This window comes from Phasianus colchicus, chromosome 11 (genome assembly GCF_987193195.1).
Source record: "Phasianus colchicus chromosome 11, bPhaCol1.hap1.1, whole genome shotgun sequence".
NCBI lineage: Eukaryota > Metazoa > Chordata > Aves > Galliformes > Phasianidae > Phasianus > Phasianus colchicus.
The window spans coordinates 10395171-10420593 of record NC_143446.1 but is presented as its reverse complement, the minus strand read 5'-3'; the positions used below and the strand labels follow the sequence as shown (position 1 = coordinate 10420593).

The 25423-nt window shown below is 40.0% G+C and overlaps 2 protein-coding genes across 3 annotated transcripts in view; one reads left to right on the top strand and one right to left on the bottom strand.

Annotated features, from left to right (window-relative positions):
• Positions 1-767: 767 nt before the first annotated feature.
• On the bottom strand, positions 768-18830 carry RUVBL1 (RuvB like AAA ATPase 1). The gene is made up of 11 exons (XM_031607774.2): positions 18596-18830; positions 17974-18060; positions 17234-17366; positions 13408-13559; positions 12063-12152; positions 11072-11221; positions 9159-9222; positions 7389-7587; positions 5378-5480; positions 2241-2332; positions 768-1914 (listed from the first exon to the last, which is right to left on the bottom strand). Exons 1-11 carry the CDS (start codon positions 18734-18736, stop codon positions 1755-1757), a joined length of 1371 nt encoding a protein of 456 aa, XP_031463634.1. The 5' UTR covers positions 18737-18830; the 3' UTR covers positions 768-1754.
• A 164-nt stretch (positions 18831-18994) lies between these two features.
• The window catches only part of EEFSEC (eukaryotic elongation factor, selenocysteine-tRNA specific), a 132743-nt gene continuing 126314 nt past the window's right edge, over positions 18995-25423 (top strand). Inside the window, exons 1-2 of one of the 2 annotated variants that reach the window (XM_031607763.2) lie at positions 18995-19016; positions 20857-20903. Coding sequence is in view for 1 of the 2 variants with exons in the window: in XM_031607751.2 (XP_031463611.1) it covers positions 24422-24707 (286 nt within the window). In the remaining variant the exon portion in view is untranslated. Of the gene's footprint in view, positions 19017-20856; positions 20904-24359; positions 24708-25423 lie in introns of those variants that run through there. The other variant, XM_031607751.2, reaches the window with a different exon arrangement.

Sequence of the window (25423 nt, the reverse complement as noted above, 5' to 3'; positions counted from 1 at the left end):
CTTAATAGGCTAGATAAACATTCGCTCACCATTTAGGGTAGAAGGATTTTCCCTTTATATCACAGCTTTATGTCTTTGGTAGACACTTAATGGCTGTTAAAGATGGCATGCTGGGGGAGTCCTCCAGGACCAGTGCAGAGGCAAACAGGGCTTATTTGTTGTCGTACAGACATTAGCACAAGCAGAAATGGGGGAGGGGGGATAAACTTTTGCTGTTGAAGGTTTGGAAAGTTGTAGGTTTTCTTTGTTATTTCCCTTCCCTTGTGTTATTAAGGTCTTATTTTCTTGCAAAAGTCCACTCCTTGTTGCCTCAGCAGGTCTTCTGCCACAATGTAAGCAGGGCACCAAATGAACAAGCAGTGGAGTTACCTCCATGGAGACACGGCACTGAGGGACGTGGTTTAGTGCTGTATTTGCTCTCTTTGTTCATTTGGAGTCAGTAAGAGAGAGGTCCTTTCAGGTTTGAAAGCAGGATTGCTCCTTGCCTCCCCCCAAAAATTCATTCATTAAATATCTCTGTCACTGCTGTTTGGTTACAGATGTGGAGAATGGAGTAGAAAGATTATTTAAAGCACAGAAGATAACTAGGGCTGGCTGGCAGTACTAAAATTCATCTTGAAGAATGGGACAGGTTTTCACATGACTGTGATAGTAGAATGTGATCAAAACAATATTAAATCCAAATGAACATGAAATGGTTTAAAATCACTGAAGTTTATAGTAGAGGATGCAAGATTAGTAAGTAAAATGCATTTTTTCTTAGATCACCCACTTACATTACATAGATTTGTCCAAGATCTTAAACTTTAAAGCATTTATTGTGAGTGCTGTGAGGCAACTAAAAGTATCTACATCTTAAAAAAGAAGGAAACACGCTTTGTGAAAAAGCAACTGAAGCAAAGTTCATAAAAATCTATGCAGAGCAGAATTTCAAACCCTAATTACCAGGTTAATTTTTCTCACTGTTGTTCTGCTAACTCTCTTGTCCATGTGGACATCAAATACTTCTGGCCTGCAATTTTTTTTGATAGTGGTTGATCAAGAAAGTGAGGACTGAACATAGTGGAAAACATAGCTTACAACAACAACAGGAATTTGTTTAATCTGCTTTAAGAAAACCTAAAGAAAAGTTATTTCAGGAGAAACACGTTAGAAGGGCCAAAATATCCAAGAAAGTCCTTAAAAAGGTCTTGTTACTATTTCTTTCCTTTGCTACAGATCTGTTCTTGTGTCACAGACCCACTTTATTCATATTTTGTATTGTGATTCCCATCTTACCTATTTCAACTGTTTCTTTAGGAAAGTCAGAACTCAGGACAAACATATGCAAGCTACCAGTATTCTTGAAATACTTTATTATAAACCACTTCAGACAAACTTTGATTCAAAAAAAAAAAGTCATCATCTGTAAAAGGAAACTATCTTAAAAGGATATTCATAAAGAAAATAGACTGTTCTTCAGCATCAGCTTCAGTTTAGAGCTCTTCCATAATGAAATCTAAAAACCACTGGTGGTTCAAGAGCTATTCATTTCACAGGTACTCATAAAATGGAGACTAAGATGTTACATAGATATCATAGAGCATCTTATCACTGACAATATAATAGGAACGCTTGCTATTTAATTCTGGCCTGACAAAGCAGTCCAACATTTAAATATTTTTCCAGTCCCAAAAGAGACAAACCATTAACATTTCTTATTTAAGCCAGCCCTGGGTAAGGGTTAACGTCACTTCAAAGCATCTAATGTAAGCTCATTTCATGTATTTCTCCTGTTGATCAGCCAAGATTTTTGCTGAAGACTTGGCATCATAGAAAAGTTCATTTATTTCTTCAATATGCTCCTTCTCAATGCTGTCTTTCCCATTAATCTTGGCAAGCAGGTTAGCTGGGGTCAGTAGCTGAACAGCATACCTGTGATCAAACAGATGGATGAAAAATTACAATTCAGTGCATTCCAGTGAACTGAATGGGTGGGAGACCTATTAGGAAACACATAGCTCTAGTAGTATAAAAAAAAAATCCGTAAGATCCTATAGCCCGTAAGATCCTATAGCTTGTACATCTCTTCAACAAGGCAATAGGAGGATTACTAACCTCTAGTAATGTTAACTTTTCTTAACACAATATTACTGTATGGGAGAGAGTTGTTTCACTTCAAGAGTAAATTATCCTACAGTGTTTTAAGCCCCAGTCATACTAACAAAGTATGAGAGAAAAATCAACGGCATTCAACTTACCTTAAGGTTGTCTTGGTACCAATTTCCCCTAAATGATTTAGAGCTTCTTCACTAATATTAATTCCCTCTGTCTGAGCACGAAGTTTTATGATCTGTTGGAATAAATAAGTCAGGTAACAGCCCAAACTATTAGCATGCTACTCTACTTAGTTTATTTTTGAGAAACACTGTTGGCTTAGAGATGGGATGTGCTATAAAATGAGATGGTATGAACTTATCCTGTTGTAATTTAGCACTAAACTACAACAGATTTGTGGAATTCTATGTCTTTGAATGGGCAAACATCATGTGGGAAAACTTGACAATCGTAAAAGCAGGCTGAAGTAATGTTTTGACTACTTTATGATGATTTTGCATGGTTAGCAAGGTGTATCTACTAATGAGAAGCAGAGTATGAGGACTTACACAAGGAAATTGAAAAAGTACACAGAGAATAATGATGACAGCTGGAGTCTTGTGGGCAGCTACATCAGTTCCTACAGTGTATTGTTGCTGTTACACAGCAGAGTGTTCCAACAAGCCCTACAAAAAGCTACGCTCTTCCCATAGCAGCTCACAACACACTTTTTATTCCACTGACAATCCAATTGTAAAATAAATCAAAAAGTTACTTTCTAAGATTCACCTATTCATGCAAGAAGAAAAAAAATCACAAAGAAGAATCTAATCTTTCAAGAACAGTCCCAGGCTTGTACCAGTTTGCAGATCTGTACAAAGTTGGAGAGCAAGATATCACAATAAGCCTGAGCATATAAAGCTGTAACAGGAGTGGCGCAAGTCTCTCGGTAGTCCGTATTACCAGCCGAGTGATAAGGGGCAGACTGGATAATGATGTTGTGTTGTAGTGCTGAGATAACTCTGGAACTGCAAGCCTCATATAATACAGGTATTTTTCACTTTGGCAGCTTTGTAAACAAGATATCAAGAAGCACTCGTTTAAATTAAAGCCATAAAAATGCGCCAGGGGAGTCAGGGTAGGGAAGGGAGTAAAGAGGGGTTTGAAACAGCAGAAAGTTGTGCTAAGACATTAATTCTGAATATCAGAAATATCCCTGCAAATTGCAATTCCAAACTGAAGACTTGTCACATCTTATAGATCATCCAAACAGCACTTTTCATTCAAATACTACTGCTTTATTCTACCCCCGTTAGAAGCAAGACACCTTGAATACCACTTAGCTCAGAATAACTATTTCTTAAAATTTTCTTTCTAGCAACCAGGTAGAATCTCACTGAAGGATCAGGGTCCAAGGCAGTAACCCAGAAAATACATACTAGCAAGCTTATGTCAAATAGGAAAAGAAGTGTTTACAAGCTGAAATAACTAGCACCCTTTGTTCATAATATATAACCTCTTCCATCTGACAGCAGGCACACATGGAAGAGAAAGTATCAGACTAGAATATGCATATAACAGGGGGTTATCCTAGAATCTCTGTATGGTTGCAGTAAGGTAACTGTGGGTCTTGATCTCAGCAGAACCACACGATGGGATTTCTTCTGGTTATGAGCTAACTTTCAATATACGCACAATTACTGTGCTGATAAGCAAATCAGTTGTGAGATGTCAAGGCAAAGAGTCCCATATAGAAATACAGTCAATGAAAACTACCTCCTAGAATGAAAGAAAAATGGGACCAAAAAAATACAGACAGTTACGGACATTTTATTTTTATCATCCCTCCTAAGCTGTATTAGTTAGAAAACAAAATGTAATAAATGCCTCCTCTTCCTCTCTCAAAAGAAGTCACTGAAAAGTTCTAATCTAAGGGAAGATGTGATTATTTAACTATGTGGTTTATGGCAGAAAATGTCCGGATCTGTTTTTAGCTTTAGAAAAAGCTACTGTAAACACTACATTTCCCTCAGCCCTGGGAGGGGTTGGAAAGCATAGCATTGAACCCAACTCTTCTAAGAAACCATCAGTTTAGAAACAAGTTCTTTAATGCTATATTATGTGCTGATAGCACAGTACACTGCGCTGCTTTTTGTTAAGCTATTTTTAATTCCCAGTACATTTTCCTACTACTCTTACTGCACAAAATTCACATACAGCACAGAGAAGTTCAGACGACAGTTTTTAACACCTGCAGACTGAGCAGAAGTCACGCTTTAAAACCTGTTTTGTATACAGACAAAATACAATCATATTATTAAATCTCTGGGCTGCTTCTACTGTTATCTACATTGTAATGCTTTTAAGTATCCTTTTCGGTACAAAAAAATCATCCTGAGCAAGGTTCACAACAGCCATATGTGAAAAGCTCCTCAAACTAAATGAAATGAAGCTTTGCCCCTACGTTTATATTCAATAAATGCCTCAGCTTCACCTTGGCACTTACCCAGCAGCAAAAGACTATTATCTCGTGAAAACGCTCTCCTCCATTGACACTATCTCTTAAATAATACAAAGAACTGACATGATAAACTGTAACGTCTTCTGCATTGTGTCACTTCACAGCATTGAGACGCTAATGAGGGGGATCTTTGACACGATGCATCATAATGGCACCTAAGCATTGTAATCGATACACGGTACACAGCCATGGCCCCACAGGAAAGGTTTCGGGCATTCAGAAGTGTATCTCTGCAATGTTTACTGTGCTAACGTTTCCAAACTTGTCTAGGAGCTCAAAAATCCCTTCACTTATCCTTTCGCTTTCAGGAAGCAGCCCTAGTACGTTAAAGCTTTAGTATAGGGGATGGAGGCAGAAATGCAGTGAGAGAGGTTGCATTCCGTAATTCCTCATCTCTTACGTGGAGGAACAGCTGAGGTCTGGGACCACAGGTCCCCAAAACACAACATTCATACCTGCAGGAAAAAGCACTGCCTGCTGGAACCTGCAAACTCTACAGAAAGCACATGCATGTGAGATGTCACTTTCAGCTCTAAACACGTTTACCAGTAATTTGTCAGTGCATGGAAATCCAACATAAAAATCCGTATGCACAATTTTAACCAACTTACTCTAAATGGTTTCTAAAGCAGCATACATTTAGGAAGTGGTAAACTTTCTGGCACAGACTCTGCTGATTCAATCAGCTCTATAGTAACAGAATACAAGGAAAGTAGAAGTTATCCCAAGAAAGTAGAATTCCCATATATTTTTTAGAAGCTCTTAAGATGCTTTGTATACCTGTTTCATTTCTTGAGGTGTATACAACATGGTTCGGATAATCATCACTCTGTCCAGCAGGTCCAGTGGTATTCCATGAGGAGACACTACATCCTCTGTGCCTCTAAAGAAGAAAACAAATGGAAAGGAATCAGATATTATTCTGAATACAGAGTGTTGATTTGACTAAAATCAGTAGTAATTGACTGTATGTCCACTAATTTACAACTCTTCTGTATTCCCATAGAGACACAATCTCCCCAGCCACTGACAGGAAACATGCTAGCCTGAAGTTCATACTGTGCAGTCTGCAAGAAATGTTACAGAAACTTTTAAACATATCACTCAAAAATAGTCTGAGGTGGTGCTTTTCTTTGTATTTCTTTTCACTGTATCTTACAATGTGGTCTTATCCAATGTTCCAAAGTGTATTCCAGTAAGGAACAAATGATTCTTATTAAGCTGTATGGCAATATCAATTATATGCACTAATAGTCACTGAATGTTCTCTCTTACTGAACAAGCCATTACTCTGTTCTATACATCCCTGAGACCCTCCAGCCACGGCAGTATTTGCATTACAGGCTTGCAGTCCAGCAAATTCAGAAGTAGAGATCTGTCTATGAAGGACAAGGCACAGTCTAGACTCTCAACTATTTTTTTTTGTTTGGCAAACAACACCCAATAGCAGAGTCTGCAGACACATCTACTCTTGCTTTATCAAGAAAACTGAATTGGTGTGAAGTCAAGAATGAAAGATATCCACATTTCATGATACCTATGAAGATTATAGATGTAAAAGGTAAAGTGCTAGTAGATACATTTCCAAGTTCAGTACTAGTATTTAGGCATCTCAGCTTTGGTCATGGTTCTCCATGGGAAACATAAAAAATCCCTGCAATCAACTCAAGCAGATGATATTCTCTCATGAGGTTAAAGAATCAACTAGCTATGTTATAAAATTAAGTCTCTCCTGACTCTTTTAAGAGATACCAGTAGGCACATTAGAGCATCACCAATACTTTAAGATAGCAGTGGGGAGTTAAGACCTTGCTTTTAAGGGATTTAATTTATCAACATTAGATACAATTATTATATGGAAAGTTTCCTTTCTTAAATCACAGGTTCCTGTCAATCCATGCTAATAGACCTGTTTGTTCTATTTTTACAAGACAGCCTTTTTATTCAGTTGCAGAAGCAGAACTGCAAAGTCCCACCTCATCATTTTTGACAAGCTTACCATCTTAACTTCTAAACAATGCAAACAGAGAAAGATTAATATCAGATGACCCAGTAAGAGTGAAAGGAATAGCTGTTTAGTGAGCTGAATTAAGTCAACTTAAAGAATAGCAATCATTGCTAAAGACATCTTGTTTTGATGTACTTAGATCTAGACCACAAATTAAGAGTAAAACTTGAGGATGAATTTGAAAGAGGAAAAAGCTTTTACAGAAAATGCAAAGAATGCACTGTGTGGGTGCAAAATATTGAAGTGGAAATGGAGCAGAGATTAAAAACAGGAGGTAAGTTGGCAAGGCTGGAGATACAACAATCTAGATCACTGCAGTAGAAAAGAAAGAATAATGAGAGGATGAACTGCAATATGCTTCAGCAGTAAGAACAGGAAGTTTAAGCCTTATACAACAAGGATAGCAAACAACAAATTGGTTCAGAAGGAGAAAACTACAGTAGTAGAAGTTTGCATTTCTGGTTCTACAAGAGCTGTGTTGAGTATCTGAAGAGAGAGGTAATTGTAAGAGACCATTCAGGGAATACAGTTTAGAGAAAAAGAGGGATGTATCAGTAGAAATAAAAGGAGTTCTAATCTCAGTTAGTGTGGCACTAAACGAGTTTCTCTTGGTGAAGCCAACAAGCAAATCCTAAGCACTGATGCAGCTTGCAGCCCACCCGGGGTGTTTTCACAGATGTCAGTATCAGAGACAAAAGCTTTCAAACGTTCTAACACTGCTGATACAGCTCACTCCATGACTTATGGGCTGATGCAAACTGGAAAATTCAACTTTAGACATACCTGATTACACAGTTTCCTCGATTGGATGCAAAGATTACAATGGGGGAAATAGAAGATTCCAGTGCTCGGTGCAGGTATGTGAAACATTCAATATCCAGCATGTGAACCTCATCTACAAACAGTACACCCGGGACCAGCTCTGCAATGCCTTGATCAATGTATTTATTTACCACTTTATTTATTTCTCCTCGAAGTTTGTCTACAAGAACGAAAATAAAATGTTAATTACCCTGCTAGTGAGCGATAGGTTTCTATGAAAGACTTAAAGCAACCAACATATTCCCCTGGAAATGTTCATACTTTGATTTCTTAATGCCACAGGATAAATCTTGGCAACACTAAAATTCCGTGAGAATTTAAACTAAGATTTGAAATTTCAATTCTGTATTGTCCATCAAAATATTTCTAAACTGAACTTCCAACACATAAGTCAGCCAAGCTTCAGTTTAAAATGTGAAGTTTAACCAAGTTTCCAAGCACGTGTAAAAAGAATAGCATTGAAAGAATAAAATATTCCTGCTGTATTTCAGCAACGTAGCTTTGTATAAAGATTCTGTCAACATATGGATCTCAAAGCTACGCAAGATGTTACAGATAAACTTAACTTCAGAATAAGCAAAATGACCTCTAGAGTGTAAGAAATACTTCAAAAGAGCACCATTCAAATTAGGAATTGAAGACTTTTATCTAAATTTAGTTACTTAATGAAATAACAATTATTTCAAAGAATAAAAAAGAGAATTGATTTTTCTGTAGATCTTTTTTCCTTCAGACATGTGTAAGTAGGAAGAGCAACAGTGCACTTACAGAATCAAGTCAAGGGCAGCTACAGCAATCAAAAGCAAACCAAGGCTGGAGTGCTTAGAAGCCTTTTTTCTGCTCCTCAGAAACAATGCATGGTTGTTTCACAAAAGAACACATCCTAAGATTTTTTTTTTTATTTTTGAGGTGTCAGTTTGCAACTTAGCATAACTCTAGGAAAATATGAGGGCTGCTCCGAAGGTAATGACTGCTATTTATTATTTATTATGACGACAGAGGCAGATGCTGGTGGTATGGCAGCAGAGGCTGAACCTTTTCACCAATGTTCTGTTACATGTTGTTGCCATGTGACAGATGGCAGCAGAGGGGCAGTCTGACAAAATGGCATCTGACATGGAAGTGTGCATGAACAAAGGTGTGGGACTGAATTCCTCCGTGTGGCAAAAATGGCACCCATACTAGCATTTGTGGAGACCAAATAGTGGACATGAGCACAGCTGGTGCATTTCAGCAATGGTGACAGTGGGTCGTTTGTGCTGGTGCAGATCTTTAGCATACAGACTCTTGTTTCACTGCTGGTGAAAATGCAGAGCTAATTGATTGTGACTGTGTTGAAAAAGTGTTTTGTAGCTGGGAATTTGCTCTACCAACTAGTGTTACTGTGCTCCTTGTATCTGTTGTTGTTTCCAGAGAAATAAATAGGCATTACTTTTGGAGCAACCTATATATAACCACATACTCTTGAGCAGAAGTATTCAGAGAAGGACAGCACTAGCTCTCTGACCTTCTTCTTTCCAAAAATATGGATGCAGAATACAGCATATAGTTTAAAACTGTGTGAATCAGTAACATCTGCACAGTTTCCAGCTAAATCTGAACATTTTTGAAAAAACATTATTTGTAGGCATTCATCATTATAGATGCTGTATTAATAACCCAATTTGTAATGCTTTTCTAATTGGCAAACATAGGTTATGATGGTCTGAAAACATGATGCAGGGTTCATACCAGTAATTTCAGTTTTCTTAGGCTTCATCAGTTGTCCCATCATAGAGAGGATGTCTTGCCCACCCTAGAAGAAAGTTACAGCAAGTATTAAGTCTTGCAGTGAACACATACCACGAGAATTTTAAGAACTGGAAATTGGTTAAAGCAGTTCTTTCTTTCAGTTGAACTGACACTTTATTCAGTAGTGGTTGATAACCTGTCAAAGGTCAGGTTGCTTTACCACAGTGGTATTCTAAGCCTAACTGTTTAATTAGCTATTTCCTCTTTCTTTAACCTTGCTCATTTGCACAGTATATAAAAAAAAATGACACATCTGCTTTTAAAAATTGTCACAGAGAAGCTCATGAGAACTGAAAACATCAGGGAACACAGACTCTTAGGATTATTTGTGTAAATTGTAATTGTTCAACCTGTCAACGCAGGAACAATTACACTGAGTTTTAACACTTTAGAATTCCTTGATTTTATCAGGTAAATGATTTTGTTGGAAAAACAAAGACGTTTATTCTGAAATGTTGTAGTAGGTTAAGGGCTGGTAATATCATATCATAGGGGTGCCAACCTTTAAACACAAATACTGTATTGTCAGCGGCTTTTGTTTATGACAGAGAAGGAGTTTCCTCCTTCCTTGGTTTACATTACAATACAGAAAGGGGTAATTCTCCTGCTTTCAACTTTTTTATGCAGTGACTTCAAAGCTCTACTGCAAATCACAAGGAAGTTTAATGGGAAGTTATGAAATATTTCTGAAGGAAGCAGGGAAATTAAGAGGCTCTACAGCAAGGTCAAAAACACTCAGTGATCAGACACATGGTTTGATCTTTGGGTTGTCCTGTGTGGAGCCAAGAGTTGGACTTGATGATCCTTTTGAGTCCATTCCAACTCAGGATGTTCTGTAATTTATCACAATACTTGCAGTTTCTATTTTACAACCACAAAGCTGTGAATACAAAGCAGAAGAAATTAATCTGTACTCAACTTTCAACAAATAAAATGATGCAGATCTGGCTGCTGCTACCTCACATCTCTCCTTATGGAGACAAAGGAGTAATCTTACCCAGCAGTGGAGACACCATGATCAAGCAGAAGGTTTTCCAAGGGCAAGGTGCTTAAATTTATTATTATTTTAAAATGTTGGATATTAGGAAAAATTTATTATCTGAAAGAGTTGTCAAGCATTGGAACACAAGCTGCCTGGGGAAGAGATGGAGTCACTGTCCCTGGAGAAATTCCAGAAATACGTAGATGTGGCACTTAGGAACGGGATTTATTGGGTATGGTGGTGATGGGTTGAAAGTTGGACTTGATGATCTCAAGAGGTGTGTGGGAACTGTTGAGTCCTGGCCTGAACCACTGATTGAGCACCTGGGAAAGGACTCAGTCAATCTTGGGAGCACAGGTGAAGGCAATTCAGCTGTGTGACAGGAAGGGTGGAGCCTGGCTGCACCTCTCTGAGACCTCATTTAAGGGCTGTCTGCCACTAGAGAAGGATCTCTGGCTGCAGATCCTTCCCCTGTGGAGTCTCCCTTTTGTGCCTAGATCTTCAGAGATGGGTGAGCACTTTTCCTTTTCTTTGTAACACCTCTAGATTGTGCTAGTCCCTTTGTCATTACACCTCCTGTATAGCCACTCCACTGCCTTGATCTTTCTGATTGTTACAAGTCTTTTCCAACTTTAATGACTCAATGACCTCTTTCTTTGGTCAAGAGGAGCAGCCACTCTGCAGCAGGCCCTCCTTGCAGAGAGCAAAGTCAGAATGGCCTTTGAGATACCTCCAGTTTTTCCTGTGGCAGTGTCTTTGAGGGTACTTTAGAACATATCAAAGCTTTCCTTATCTTCTTGATTATTCTAGAAACCACCAGAACTATGTACAATATTTTTTCTGTAAAGATTTCATCCATGTAATTAGATACCTGAGGTCGAGCATTGGCCACATCCAAGTCATGCAGAGTAACGTCCTGAATAATTTCTTTTTTCTTGTGCACATCACCCTTTGGTAAAGGAACATACTCTTCAGCTTCAAGGTCAAATTCCGTAGCATAGGTATCACACCTGCCTTGCCTCTGAAGAAAGGTAAAGAAGAGAAACTTAAGTATAGGATTTGTTTTGGTGCCAAAACCTTGAGTGACAAACTTGATAAAGGGCTTAGTTCACAATTCCAGTCCTGACAAGCTTCTGTCTGACAGTTCAGACATCCCACTCTTTGCTCAGCAACAAGCATACTATATCTACTGATCAAAGCTCAAAATACCCTATTGAAAAGCACCTGATATTTTGGTGGTAAGAATATTTCACTCCTCTCTCCCTTTATTTTAACTGTATGCAATTCTTGCTAAAGGACAAATCCAGACGATTAGCTAGAGATTAGGAGAACTGTTCAAGACTCCTTTGTAGGTGGGTGATTTATTATATGATAGAAAATATTATGGTCATCCATTAAACAGCAAGTATCGCTACTTTCCAAATCAGATATGAAAAGAATGCTAACTAATGCAGTATTCCCTTCTACATGTATATATCTTGTGGAGAAAATACCAGAGCGATAAAAGAAAGATTAAATACACTGCACATGTCAGCCTGAAAATGACTAAAGTTGCTTGCTGTTTTTTTTCCCCCCATCTTTCCTTAAAGGTGTCATGATCTCAGAGAAAAGGAAACTCAACCAGGCAGCACTAGTGATAGCTTCCTTGCCACATGACCTTAATCGTGAACCAGATGACCATGTTCTTTCAGTGCAAGAGATATTTTTCTTACCAGATAAAGATAACACTAGACACTTCTAAAACTTTCACGTAACCATTTCATGTCAATTAAGATTAACAAATGGGAGAGCTTTCTGACAAAGGCAGGGAAGACCTGCAAGAACACATCCACCTGCATAAAAATGCAGAATTTTAGCTTTACCTTGACGGCTCCACTGTTTGCTTCAATATAAATAACATCGCCTGTTTCCACTCGTTCCTTCTGCAAGCTTTCAAATATGCTTGGGTCCAGCTGCAGACAAACATCACAGTTGGTGAAAACAGTTCCATATTAATATGGGAATCAACAAAAAGATGTTTAGACTAAAGCACGCTTCCATCAAGCAAAATTAAACTGCAACTTCCCCCCGTAATACCCTCTAGGATTTTATAAAGCTGTGACACCTGGAGTAGTGGTAGAGTACAACTTAGTCTTTACTGTAAAATCTAAAGAAGATGCATAAAACTTATTTTCTTACACAAAAATATCTGTCTGAACAAACTGACATTAAGCGCCAAAAACATAATGATACCAGTTACAAAGTGTGCCTTTGTGTAATGTGACAACATGTTTACACTTAGGATGTGGTGCTTCACTTGCTTTCTAGCAAAACTTTTACAAAAACTGACTACTGCATTGCATTATGCTACTTGATCCTGAGTCTGCATCCTCTGTCAAGCTGCATGAGGAAGAGCAGACGTGGAATATATGAGATGCTATTGTTTCTCATAGTACGTATTTATTCATTTTTTCCTCTGCATTTTCTTGTTTTCAGCATGAACAAATGCAAGTTGATACTTAACAACAGAGACAGCTTTCAGCTCTTGTATTCTAACTGACAGGGAAATTAAACAATAAGGACAGAGACAAGAAAACAAAGGGAAAGTGGGGCTGAGCTGGCAACATACCAGCTCAATTTCTAGTTCTCTATCACATATTCACTAAAGCATATCTCCACACATGGAAGGAAGAACTGTGGCAGAAAGAACAGTTTATATAGAAGCGGACAAAATTTGCCAAAACTATTCTCAAAAATTCAGTTGAGTATCAGGAAAAACAAAAATGAATAAGCCTTCTTGAATGTTTGCTATTATGAACGTGAAGTTACAGCTGCAGTCATTGTGAGCATATCAGGTCGTAGCTCAGATTCCTCACTGAGCCTGTTTTTCTGTGAGCTAGGAACGCTGTTGCAGAACTGCAACAGAATCTTTTGCTGGTTAAATCTTTCTTTTTACTTGAACACTCACAAGTACGAATTGTCAAGCAGAAAAGTAACAGGAGCTGTTAATTGAGCAATGGAGTTTCAAATAGTAGGAGAAAAGAACGATATCCAAAAACTATGAACACCAAAGAAATAAAAATACGTGCTCAGGAGTAAGATAATGTTGGCTAGCAAAACAGTTTCTCTGCACTGTTATTCTACCCAGATGGGGATCAAGAATTGGTTAAAAACAAAAGATGCAGATATGACATTTTTAAGGAAATTTGGAAACCCTACCATACATACCTTCAACTGCTTGGTTCCCTTTGCAGTTTTGAGTCCTATAATTACATGACTGATTGTTTTGCCATAGCCCCCCATAGGGTTTTCAGTCTCACATGGAGTTAATTCTGTGACTTCTCCTTCATACACCTCCTTGGTCTCTTTAATCCTCAATCCTGGAAGTAATTGTTTGGAATAGTTTAATTACACAAATCAATGGCCAAAAGCACTCAACAGTCTTCTACATTAATGCCAACAGATTTTAATATATTACAAGGGTTTGTTATGTTTAACTGGAAATCTTTAATTCCAAAATTTGAAAGATAATCATAGTTCTTCAACATTAAATGTGAATATTCAACCCATGTCATGAGAGGGAAAGCTGAGCCCAAGTTCTGATCCAAAAAACAGTTTATTAAGCTCTAAGAAACTATTTTTTTTCTGCTGTTTTTTATTCAGTCTTTAAGCAAATATAAGTATCCTCTCTCTTTACCTCCTCTTGAAGAGGGCAGCTGCCTGATTTATAACTTTACACCAGAGATAAACAGTTCATCAAAATTCCAAAACTAAAGATCAGTGACAACAGTACAAAAGTGAGTTGTACACAATTTTATGCTTTCAGAACAGTCAGGATAGAGGAGGGACAAAGGTAACTTCAAAAAAAACTTTGTTTTTAAGAAAAACAACGCATAATGTTTTACAAGTTATAAGTGAGAGGTGAGCTAGACAAAGTTTAACAGAATCTGTTATAAAGCAAACTTTAAATTGTTTCAAAATAGGAGACAGGGACATCCTTACTTGACCATTTTTTAGAGAATTGAGAAAACATAATAATATTCTAAGCCAAAACTATTGCAATGGACTAGAAGTCATTTTAAACTGATAAATAATACAGAGTTGAAGAGTTTTATGTTTAGACTGCGCCAAAGAAAAACCACTATCATCACCACCACAATTATGCAGACATTCTAACTACATAAAATTTCAAAGAACCCACATCTGAGGAGAGTCTATAAAGTATTTTATGAGACACACATGCCATACCAAAAATAATGAATGGGCTGTAACAAGATATAAGGAAATCATCCTGCGCAGTCTGAGGCTATTAGGACTTTATAAAACTTTCCTTGTTCCTTAACTTTTCATTTTGCTTTGAAATAGATCAGACACTTCACCAGTAATCTTGAGTTGCTGATAGGGAAATAGAAAGGACTGACAAATAAGAGTCTGTCTCCCTCTACTGGACCTAAATTAAGGATGGGAGTTGAAATGTGAGAAATAGTGGGATTTTCAGATAATGTGGTAATTTCTTGGTAAGACATGTTTTCTCATTTAGCATAACCTGGAAGTTCTACATAAAATTCAGAAAATTTTTCAAATGTTTTCAAGTATGCCAAAACATTATACAAAAAGTAACAAATCTTTGAATTATGAGATTGACCTAGACAAGGCTGCATCACATAGTCTACATCTGCAAGGAACATTCAGTAATATGGGATTCTGTACAGTAGAACTCCCTGGACATTCGCAGGCTTGCTTTTCCCTTTTTTTTTTGTTTTTAACATTTCACCATAAGAAGTTCTATTCTGTCCCCACACACTGCAAGCCATTCATGTTTGGGGTATATTTTGCATGGTTCTAAATCACATCAAGTTTTTATTTTGTCTGAAAAGAATCAGTCTTGAGCAAATTCTGTTCCACGATACAAACCAAAGCTGAATCAGCTAAGAGTTTAACGAGATCTGAAAAAAAGTAATCAGTGTTTTGAATTTTCTGTTGATTATCTTTTGTATTGAAATCAATCTGCATGTATCAGCTTAACTCTCAAAAGATCTCCTTAACTTAAACAGAGACATTTCCTAATTACAAATCAGAAGCATGAATCCAGGAAAGAAACTGCAGAATGCTTCACATCTCGGCTCAAAGGTGGACTTAAATAGTGCTTGTTTGATTTACTGGCAGTTACAACTCATGAACAGCATATTGGTTCCCTGTATACCTAAGGGGCTATTTCAGTAATTTTTTACTAGTTAGCTACTGTTACCATCCTGGGAGGCTGCTAATAAGCTCTATAGAATACTAATCCCTCTTAGCTGAAGTGTTCTTCCTGTACAATTCCATCTTCTCATTTTCCACTGGTTTTGTTTCTTACATATTCTAAACAATATTTGGCCATTAGACTACATCAAGCATGCTATTATATGACTTCCAACAGTAAAAATCTGAGAACTCTGATTTGCCTGTTTTCTTATGCAATGACAGGATCAAACCAATCAGTCCCTCTTGCTTCCAAGAACAAAAGAAAAAACTGATGTTAAGATCCCTAATTGTTCTTACAATTTGAGCTGTCTAAAGCCCCTGAAAGTAAAATATACAATAAGGGAAACAGATGATGTATATAGAACCTGCAAGGTAGGCTTCATACCAACCAAATAAAAAAAAAAAATAGATATAAGCACCAATTGTGCGAGATGATTTTTTTTTCTTACACTCAGCCACAGCTGCACTGTGCATATAAAATCTTTTTTGAGAACATGTACTCTTTTAAATTATTTATTTGCCAGGCAGATGATCGAAAATCTAACAAGATTTAAACATGATTGGAAAACATTCCATGATTAAAAAAAAAAAAAAAAGCAGATCCTTTAAAATATTTATTTCTTTTTTTTACACTGATAAAAATATTCAATAAAGGTTGTGTTATGAAAATGTGACACAGAGTTCAACAGAAAGGAATAAAAGAAGTTCCATCTTTCATGAACACCAATATTTGTTTAGAAGTGTCTCTCCCCTGACGTTCAGGGAATGCAGAGAATTAACAATGCAGCTGGCTGTTAACCCAAGACTTAACATACTGCTATCTCCAGAAATGACAACATGGATGGCAGAAGTTTCATCTGTTGGTTCAAGTTTCCAAATCTCTGACAGGGAACTTCATCACATCAAGGAAATATAGCAGACTACTCACTCTCTGGCTTCCCTCCCCCAGGCCCTGCCAGATTCATGGTAACTAGACCAGAGACTACTGAAAGTTGCTTTCTTATAAAAATGAATGGAATACTTTTACTTGGTTGCAGAACTGAGAGACCTCTTCACCACCCTAAAATACTCAAATGAAGTCAGAGAGGAAACATAGCATAGAAATCAGGAAAATTAACTGTTAATAAGTTCAGTTTTTCAGTTAGGTCATCTTTAGGCAATCCTTACACAACCAAGAACCACTTTAACTGCATTTATCAGCTGTCAGCAAAGATCATAAAAGAGATTTTAGCTATTTAGTGAGGTTGTGTTGCAAATTTACCCAATTACTTTGTAAAAGCGCTCTAGAATTGAGGACAATATTGAAAATATTATTTATTATGCTGGCATGGAACTTCCTCTGTGTTCATCGGAATACTAAGCCAGACTAACATTATCACTTGGGAATCCCTGAACAAGGCTGCTTGCTCAGTAGGGTGAAATCACTGAAGTAAAAAAGGAAAGCATTTTGCTGCCTACAAGTATTTCTGTTAATATAAGAAACTAAAAACAGGTTTTCTTTCAGATTTCTGGAGATTCAGAGGTGACATCAGGAGATGAAACCTGGAGGACATGAAAAGATTCTGGGGGAGGAGAGCAAGTAAAAATAACTGTAGGACACAAGCATTTATATCCACAAGCATTTATCTCCAGAATTATTGACTCTATTAATTGTAGGAGAGGTTCCCCAAATTAAGATCAGCATTGAAGAAAAGTTCATACCACGATCTGGAAGCCACCATCCAAGATTTTTTTTTCCTTTTCAGATTACTAGAAAAAAAACAATGTAAGTATTGTGTAAATACTTAATTTTCTGTTTTCTGAAACTTACCAATTGCTCGTCTGAAGTTTTCCATCAGAACTTCCGTTTTCTTGATTTCAGTAGAATAGACCTCACTTCCAACCATAGGACAAAAGGGAACTTTACTGCCAAGTTCCTGAGCAATAGCTAAAGCCAAAGCAGTCTTAAAAAGTGAAAAAAGAAATTAAGAATTTCATTTTTATGAGGATTCTTTCAGCACAAATTTAACTTTCTTCATCATATCACTTTCACTCTATCAACCACCACTTGAGTATTATAACTGCTCTGACATCTCTCACATATAACAAACCTCTCTCACCACAGCAAATTAGACATGTATGAGGTGACTTCTACCACAGACTTATGAACACTGTAAAGGAACAATACTGGACATTTGAATTCAACATCTTATACGTATGAAACAGCAAAGGGAAAACAACCAAAAAGAATAACTATTTAGGCTATTAATATAAAATTAATTTCTAAAACTCTTCTTCAGAAACCATACTACCTCTGTGTTTGGCAGCCTGCATGAGGTGCTTTTGCACTAACAATGCCTGCACAAACCAGAGGATGCTGCCAGTGTTAATGACATGGCAAAAGTTAAACACAAAGCAGAAAACTGTGTCAATACCTTAGTGGGGAAAAAAAACACAACAGCAGATGAAGACAATATGTAACCACTATTCTAAAATGGCTGTGACAGCAGTTAAATTACAACAAATTTCAGGTGGCTTTATTTCTTACAAATAAAGGAAATATCAGGATACCTTGCCAGTTCCAGGAGGTCCTGCCAACAGGACAGCTCTGCCAGCCATCTTCTTGCTTTTGATTAATTCTACTATAACCCCACAAGCCTGCAGAATAAGGGTATGCACCATGAACAAGAGGATAGTTAGAATATATTCAATTCCAGCAGTACCAGATGTGCTTAGAAGTACTGATCTTCTGAGACACAGAAAAATTGAGGTAAGAAAGAAAAGATTTCCTACAATCGTTTAAAAAATAAATCAGACAACAGAACTCAAATCAAAGAGCTGGCATCCTTTCCCCTCGCGGAACTGCACCCAGGAATCAAGGCTTAAAAACGCAGCAAGGAGTTTCTGCCTTTCAGAAGCACAGAGGAGCTCCAGCACCGGGCCGGAGCCGGGCGCGAAGCCCCAGCACCCCGCAGCAGATCGCTGATGTCGGGGCGTTTCACAGCCTGTATCACCTCCGTTCGGAGGCAGCCCCGCAGTCACAGCGCCGGGGACTGCCCCACCGCCTCAAGCGGCATCAGCTGAGGTAAAGCCTCGCGCTCGCTACTGAGAATTACACGGCGGTAACGGCGAACTCATAGCCTTGAGGCTCCCCGTCAGTCCGCGGCAGCGCCAGGCCGGGCCCCTCGCTCACCTCCCGCGCGTTCTCCTGTCCCACCAGCCCGGCCCCCGCCGGCTTGGCGGTGCCGCTCTCGTCCAGCCCCAGCCCTTTAACATGGCTGTGTGCGGCGATGCGCTGGGTCTTCGAAGTGCTTTTCACCTCCTCGATCTTCATGGCGGGCCACCCCTCTCCCGCACGTCCACCCGCCACACGCGGCCCGCGCGTTACCAAGGCTCCCGGCGCGCGGCCTCCTCTCCCCGCCCCATCTCGCCATTGGCCCGCATGACGGCGCTCCGGCTGATGATTGGACGCGGTGGGTGCCTGTCACCGCCGAGTGTGTGCATTTTTTTAGGGGCCGTCTTCGCGCTTCCGTGTGCGCCTCTCTCAGAGGGTCCGGCTGCGCGCGGGCGCTGTGAGGAGACGGGCCGGGGCCGAGCCAGAACATCACCTTCAGGTAGGCCTCGCTGTTGTCTTGCCGTTAGCGGTGTAGCAGTTAATTACGATTCACGTGCCCACGGCAGCATCTGAGGCTTTAACTTCACCTTTTATACAGTATATCTACAACAGCTTCCTCCTGAGCTGCTGAACTGAGGGAAAAAACACGTCACAGAATCACAGAATGGCCAGGGTTGGAAGGGACCTCAAGGATCGTGAATCTCCGCCCCCCCTGCCACATGCAGGGCCACCAACCTCCACATTTAATGCTAGACCAGGCTGCCCAGGGCCCCATCCAATCTGCCTTTGAACACCTCCAGGGATGGACGGGGCATCACAACCTCTCTGGGCAGCCTGTTCCAGCACCTCATCACTCTCTCTGTAAAGAACTTCCCTCTGACATCCAATCTAAATCTTCCCTCCCTCAAAACCATTTCCCCTTGTCCTGCAGTCATCTATCTTTTCAAAGACATCATCTTGGCAGGCAGCTCCACGCCCTCAGAGCTCCTTCATGTAACAGCTCTCCCACCACCATCGCTGGCAGCCAGTGTGGGCTCCTCTGCAGTGCTGCTGTACCTCTTAACATAGTACATCAGTGCTTGGGGTGGAAATGCTGTGAAATCTCAGAGGGTTTCAGAGCTGGCTGTTCCAGCGGCTTGTTGGTAGACTTTGAAGTTACTCATAGAATAGTTAAGGTTGGAAAAGACCTATAAGGTCATCTAATGCAAGCACTGACCATCACCATGCCTGCTGACCACATCCCTCCATGCCATATCTGCACAGTTTGGGAACACCTCCAGGGACAGTGGCTCTACCACTTCCTGGGCAGCCTGTGCCAGTGCACCACTGCTCTTTCTAAGAAGATGGAACCTGCTAATTTTAATATTTTACTACTAATATATTATGTTTGATGATAAAAGCTGTGTCCATGTCCTAATGCTCAGCATTAATGGACTAACATGGTGTGGTGCTGCTGGAGCTACTGCCACAACTCTGCTGCTGGCTGCCAGGGAGAACTGCAAAACAGTTGTGCAGTGATCCAAAACAGCAGAAGGGCTTTTGGGAAGGAAGGGTGGGCATTGTGGTTCAGGTCACAGAAGTCTGGTGAAGACTGTTATGTGCCATTCATTCCCTTTTCATCTCAGAGCTTCCATTAGTTTTGATTTAAATGTCATTCAGCAAAGAATGCTATTTGTTTTTTTTCTGCTAACTTGTTCTGTCAGTTTATATTTACATAATCTAGTTTAAAACTAATCACAATATAATTGCAGACATATGTAGTTCAACACCTTTGTAAGGGTATCCTCTCATTTCAACTCTTGTAGCTAAGAATTTTTGAATCTAATAAATACAAGCTATTCTTTAAATAATTAAAAAAGTATGTATACCGTTGGACCCTATACATCCTTCCAGGGTCATATTAGTCACAGAATACAAATGCCTAATATGTACTGAGCTGCAGACATTTTTTTCTGTAAAAGAGCAAATATACAACTTTGATTTCTCTAGTGCATTGTGCTGCCACAAGTGCTGTGGGTATGTCTGGTCAGAGTTCAAGTTTCTGCCAGTTCTGGAAGAATAATTAACAATGCTTGGAGAAGCTCTGAGGGCAATGATATAGTTATATATATTTCTCTTTGGTGAAAGTCAGTGTAGAGGAATATGGATGGCAGAAATAGAAAATTATGGTCATTATAATTTATTGGTCATCATAATTTAGAGGAGATGTAAAGGTCAGATATGCTGCATAAGAAACATTGATTTATTTAGAGATTTTCTGATAAAAGTGAGCAGCACTTACTTATCTGAGAGGAAACAAAACTGGAAGCTTTTCTAACTGTCTTATTGTTTCTCTACAGCAATATGGTGTCTTAAAGATAGAACTGGAGTCTAAAACTTCAACCTGGTAGGGACCATCTTTGCTCATCATCTGCTGCCTACAATTTTTGTACTGATACACAGAAATCATTATAAAAATGGGTTGGCTTTGTATTTGCAGTAGAAGTGGATATTTCTCTTTCTCTGTCTATATATACGTGTTAAAAAGTAAACAATTGTTTACATGACAGATGCAAAGCTATCTTCTCCCTCTTACTTGCTCAAATTAATATCACTGTTCATAAACTCTGAATGGTTTGGCACATCTCATTGTGTTGACTGTTTTACTCATTCCACATGTTCTTTGTACTGAAATTGCAGTTGCAGAGAGGAAAGTACGTTTGGGTGAAGGAAAATAAACAACAATCCTTTAGACCACACAGGATCAGTTGTTTATTTGTCAAAAAGAGTAAAGTAGAACTACTGGAAAGTTTAGGAACTGAACTTAAATAGCTTAAATGATCTGTGATAATTGATGTCTGATGTGTTATGATGCATCAGTATGAGGAAATACTGAACCTCAACACAATTTTTGTGATTTTGAATAGTTAACACATGTTACAGGGGAAGGGTAACACTTTGCTGCAAATCTTGAGTCACCTTTCTCCTTCGCCCATGCCACTGGGTGGAACATAAGTTGGTTGTTAGACCATTCTGCCCATCTCATGTTATGAGTGCTTTGAGTATAATTTAATATTTCACTAGCCAGTTAACCAGAAAAAATAATACCTGTCACTGAAGGTCTGAACTGTTATTCCCCAGGTTTAATCAACTCATTTTACCAACGTTTCTTTTCCCCCCCTGTTTGAGGTCTCCTGTTTGGCACAGACGTCATGTGATACCCGAAGTGGGAGCTGGAGACTGGAGAGCTGTTTTCCTAGTCTAAATGTTTGAGGTTACAGGACGTGGCCTAGTTTCACATAAGCTTTCAAATTTCAGTGGGACATGCTGAATCCTGAAACTGTCAAATAGTGTATTATTTTTGGAGTGAGAGAGAGTACGTGTATGTAAGTGTGTGAATGACCTTTACATTTTTACCCTATCCCGAAAGTCTGACTTCCTGCCCTTTCTCCCATGAGTCCATAAACTTTAGCAATTAAAGTGAACACTTTTTAAGGAAGAAATTCAGTGCAGAAGGGAAGAACTGGAAAGGGGAATGGAGTTTCGAGGAGAAAACAAGAAGAACAGAGCAATGCTGTAAACTGATTGCTTTGTGATGATATTGAAAAACATGAAAAAGTTGAGATTCTTTAATTTTGCCATTATCCCCTTTCTGTCTTAGTAAGGTCAATATCTGTGTGTGTGTTTTGTTTGCTTTCCTGCAAATGAAGCTAAAAGGTCTTTCCTACCTGTCATTGAAGCAAAAGGAGTGATGACTTCTAACAAGTAACATCTTTTAATTCCCAAATCCTTAACTAATTCTGCAAACTTTATAAACAACTAGAATGGACAGTTCTTACCACTGAATAAAATCGTTCCTATCTCTGTCATACCTCCTCCTTGCTATTGGTATATTTTACAGGTACCATGTGCACCACAATCTTGCAAAAAGCTGTACCTTCAGGTGATATATAGCCAAATCTGAACTACAGACTATAAATTCCTGGAGACAGAGGCATGTTCTGAGTGATAACAAAACTATGGACACTGGAGCAAACTTATCTTTTTTCACCACTAAAGTGCACGTTCTTTACACGTTATTTCCCTCCTATACAAGGACAAATGCCTTCTCTGTCTAGTGAGTTACAAGTCTTTTCTGTATCTAGAGGAAGGAAAAGAATAAACCACAGTTCCCACCTGATATCCCTCTTACTTGCAGGTCAGATTTTATTTTATCTTTCCTCATTACATCTTAGCAAAACCAATTTTTTCCCTATGAGTTTTGTCCAGTATCCCTTTGGTTACTGTCAAAGCAAAACCAAAAGCAAAAGCTCTTTATTTTATTGGTAAGTTGGCAGTCCAAGCAAAATGGTCATGCCTAAGCTCTTGCTATAGCCTGTTACATTGTGTGGGCCATTGAAATGGGCATTTCCTTTACATCACTCCCAGTTTTTACAGAAATTGTAGAAACTTTTAAGATTTCTGTGCTTTGTCCAAGCTTGTTGAAAAATAGCTGGTATTTTAGATGTGTTGAGAGCACTGCTGGATAATGCCATTCTGGATAATGTATCCTCTGGCTGGGAAATGGACCTCTTTGCACCTTTTTCTTCTCAACTTATCTAATAGTTAATGTTAAAAAAGAATTAAATTGTATGTAATATTATGTAGTGATATCTGTGTGGATCAGGACTGTGTAGGGCCTTTTCTTGTGGGAATAGAAGTATACTTTCCATTAACTTTGCAAGTATGTATTGATATAACAGCTTGAGACTTTTAGGGCAGTGAAATGTACATAAGCTAAGAAGCCTTATGATTAACAGGAAACTATTCAAAGCCTGGGAACTTGGTCTGAAAAGTGACATTATGCTTGATTCAGTTCCCATGACAGAGCTCCCATCAAGCTGAACTATGCTGCTAACGAAACAGATTAACCTGGTTAGCTCAGTATATTGGCAGCCCTCCTTGTGAGTTTTGTGAGTTCATGTCTTTCCTTCAGGGAGATAGTTGTCTTTCAAATAGCACTGTGCACTAGGAATGTTTGGTTTGTTCTTTTTTTTGCTCCCTCCTCTCCCCCCCATTGTTGAGTCATTGACTAGCATCTAGACTTCGGTGTGCTTGGCAAGGAGGAGTAATTTTGTACCTGGATTAAAAGCTCTGCAGACCCTTCCATAATGAAAGTGTTGTTATATGGAGGAATTTTCTTTGTAGGAAAGCCTGGGGTTTAGAGTGAAAGCTTCAGCAAAGTCCACGATGCTGAGAATAACTTTGGGAAAGCCACAGAACCATAGAATCATAGAATCAAGACTGGAAAAAACCCCCAAGATCACCAAGTCCAATGCCAACCCACTCTCACCATGCCATAACCACGTCTCTCAGTACCACACATTCATGGTTCTCAAACACCCCCAGGGACAGTGGCTCCACCACTTCCCTGGGCTGCCTGTTCTGGCTCAATTTTAGTGCTTTTAGTACTTGGATGCTTGTCAAACTCGGTGGTGGGTTGTATAATTGGTGGTGGTGGTTTGCAGGAGAGCTGTTCAGTGCAGTTACTCATCTTGATCATTCTTAATCCCACCAAAGCATGCTTTTCAGGGGGCACCCTATGCAATATATACTTATAAGAGGAGGATTTACAAGACGAGGATTTACACAAATCCAGAAATCAGCGAGCAAGTTAAAAAAAGGGAGACAATTATCCAGATCTTGAGCTGCTTTTTGCGTTTGACTTCACAACGTCTGCGCAACTTTGAAGCCCAAATTTCAGCCCGGTCGGCACCTGTGAGTGGCTATCCTCGGCCGCAGGGCTGGGGCCGGCTAAGGCTAAAGGCTGAGGAAGGCTGAAGCTGAAGCCGAAGGCTCGGGCCGGGGCAGCGCGGAACGGCGGCGGCGGGGCGCGCGTTGCCGCAGGGGCGCTGTGCGGACGGACCGCCCGGGTGCAGCGCCGCCATGGCCGCCGACTCCGCGCCGCCCCGCGTCCTCAACGTGAACGTGGGAGTGCTGGGCCACATCGACAGCGGCAAGACGGCTCTGGCGCGGGCGCTGAGCACCACCGGCTCCACCGCCGCCTTCGACCGGGCGCCGCAGAGCCGGGCGCGGGGCATCACGCTGGATCTGGGCTTCTCCTGCCTGCGCACCGCCCTGCCGCCGCAGCTGGGCCCGGGGCCCGGCGAACTGCAGTTCACGTTGGTCGACTGCCCGGGGCACGCCTCCCTCATCCGCACCATCATCGGCGGTAAGGGGCTCCCCGCCGGTGCCGCTAAGGGAGGGACTCGGGGCTGTCCCCACTGCCCCCCGTTGCCCCTTAGATTAACCGTACGCTCGCAGATGAGCGCGGCTTCTTTCGGCCCCGCTCTGCTCACGTCGCTGGAATGAAAGTTTTCCTGCCCGTGAGACCCCGCCTGCAGTTTGTAAGGGCTGCGCAGCTGCTGCTTTTCCCCGTGCCGCAGTGAGCTGCGCCCTGTGCTTGGAGCTGTGCTGCACCTGTTGGACGTGCACGTGGCGAGCTCTTCTGCTCGGAGCTCTGACACAGGAGCGTTGGAAGTGTGAAATTTGCTCATTTTCCATTTCAGATTTTGTATATGATGCGTGGAGTTGATTCGGGCTTGCTTTAGAGCTTTAAGGCAAGTTCACATTGTTGATGAAAAATAGGAGCCGCTCTTCTGTGTCTTGCCCAAAGCTGGGAGGTGGCTGTGCGTGGCTAAGGGCACAGTGGGGATCGTGGCTGCAGGCAGCGTGCAGTAGGCACAGGTTGGTCAGCTGAAGTACAGAAACTTCTGAAAAGTCGTTTCCCATGCATTTTCAATGCTGGTGTCTCCTTAGTGTCAGGTATGAGCCTCACGGGTAACTAGCAGTAGGACAAGTGGTGATGAGTGAGTGGCATCTAGATGTCAGGTGGGCTGACGGTTGGATTTAGTGATCTTAGTGGTTTTTTCCAACCTTAGTGATTCA

Coding starts and splice junctions, on each gene's coding strand:
- RUVBL1 (XM_031607774.2), bottom strand. CDS start 18,736: ATGAAGATCGAGGAGGTGAAAAGCACTTCGAAGACCCAGCGCATCGCC. Junction 11,222..12,062: donor CAAACAGTGGAGCCGTCAAG/GTAAAGCTAAAA, acceptor ACCTTTCTTCAG/AGGCAAGGCAGGTGTGATAC. Junction 1,915..2,240: donor GGTACCAAGACAACCTTAAG/GTAAGTTGAATG, acceptor GTTTGATCACAG/GTATGCTGTTCAGCTACTGA.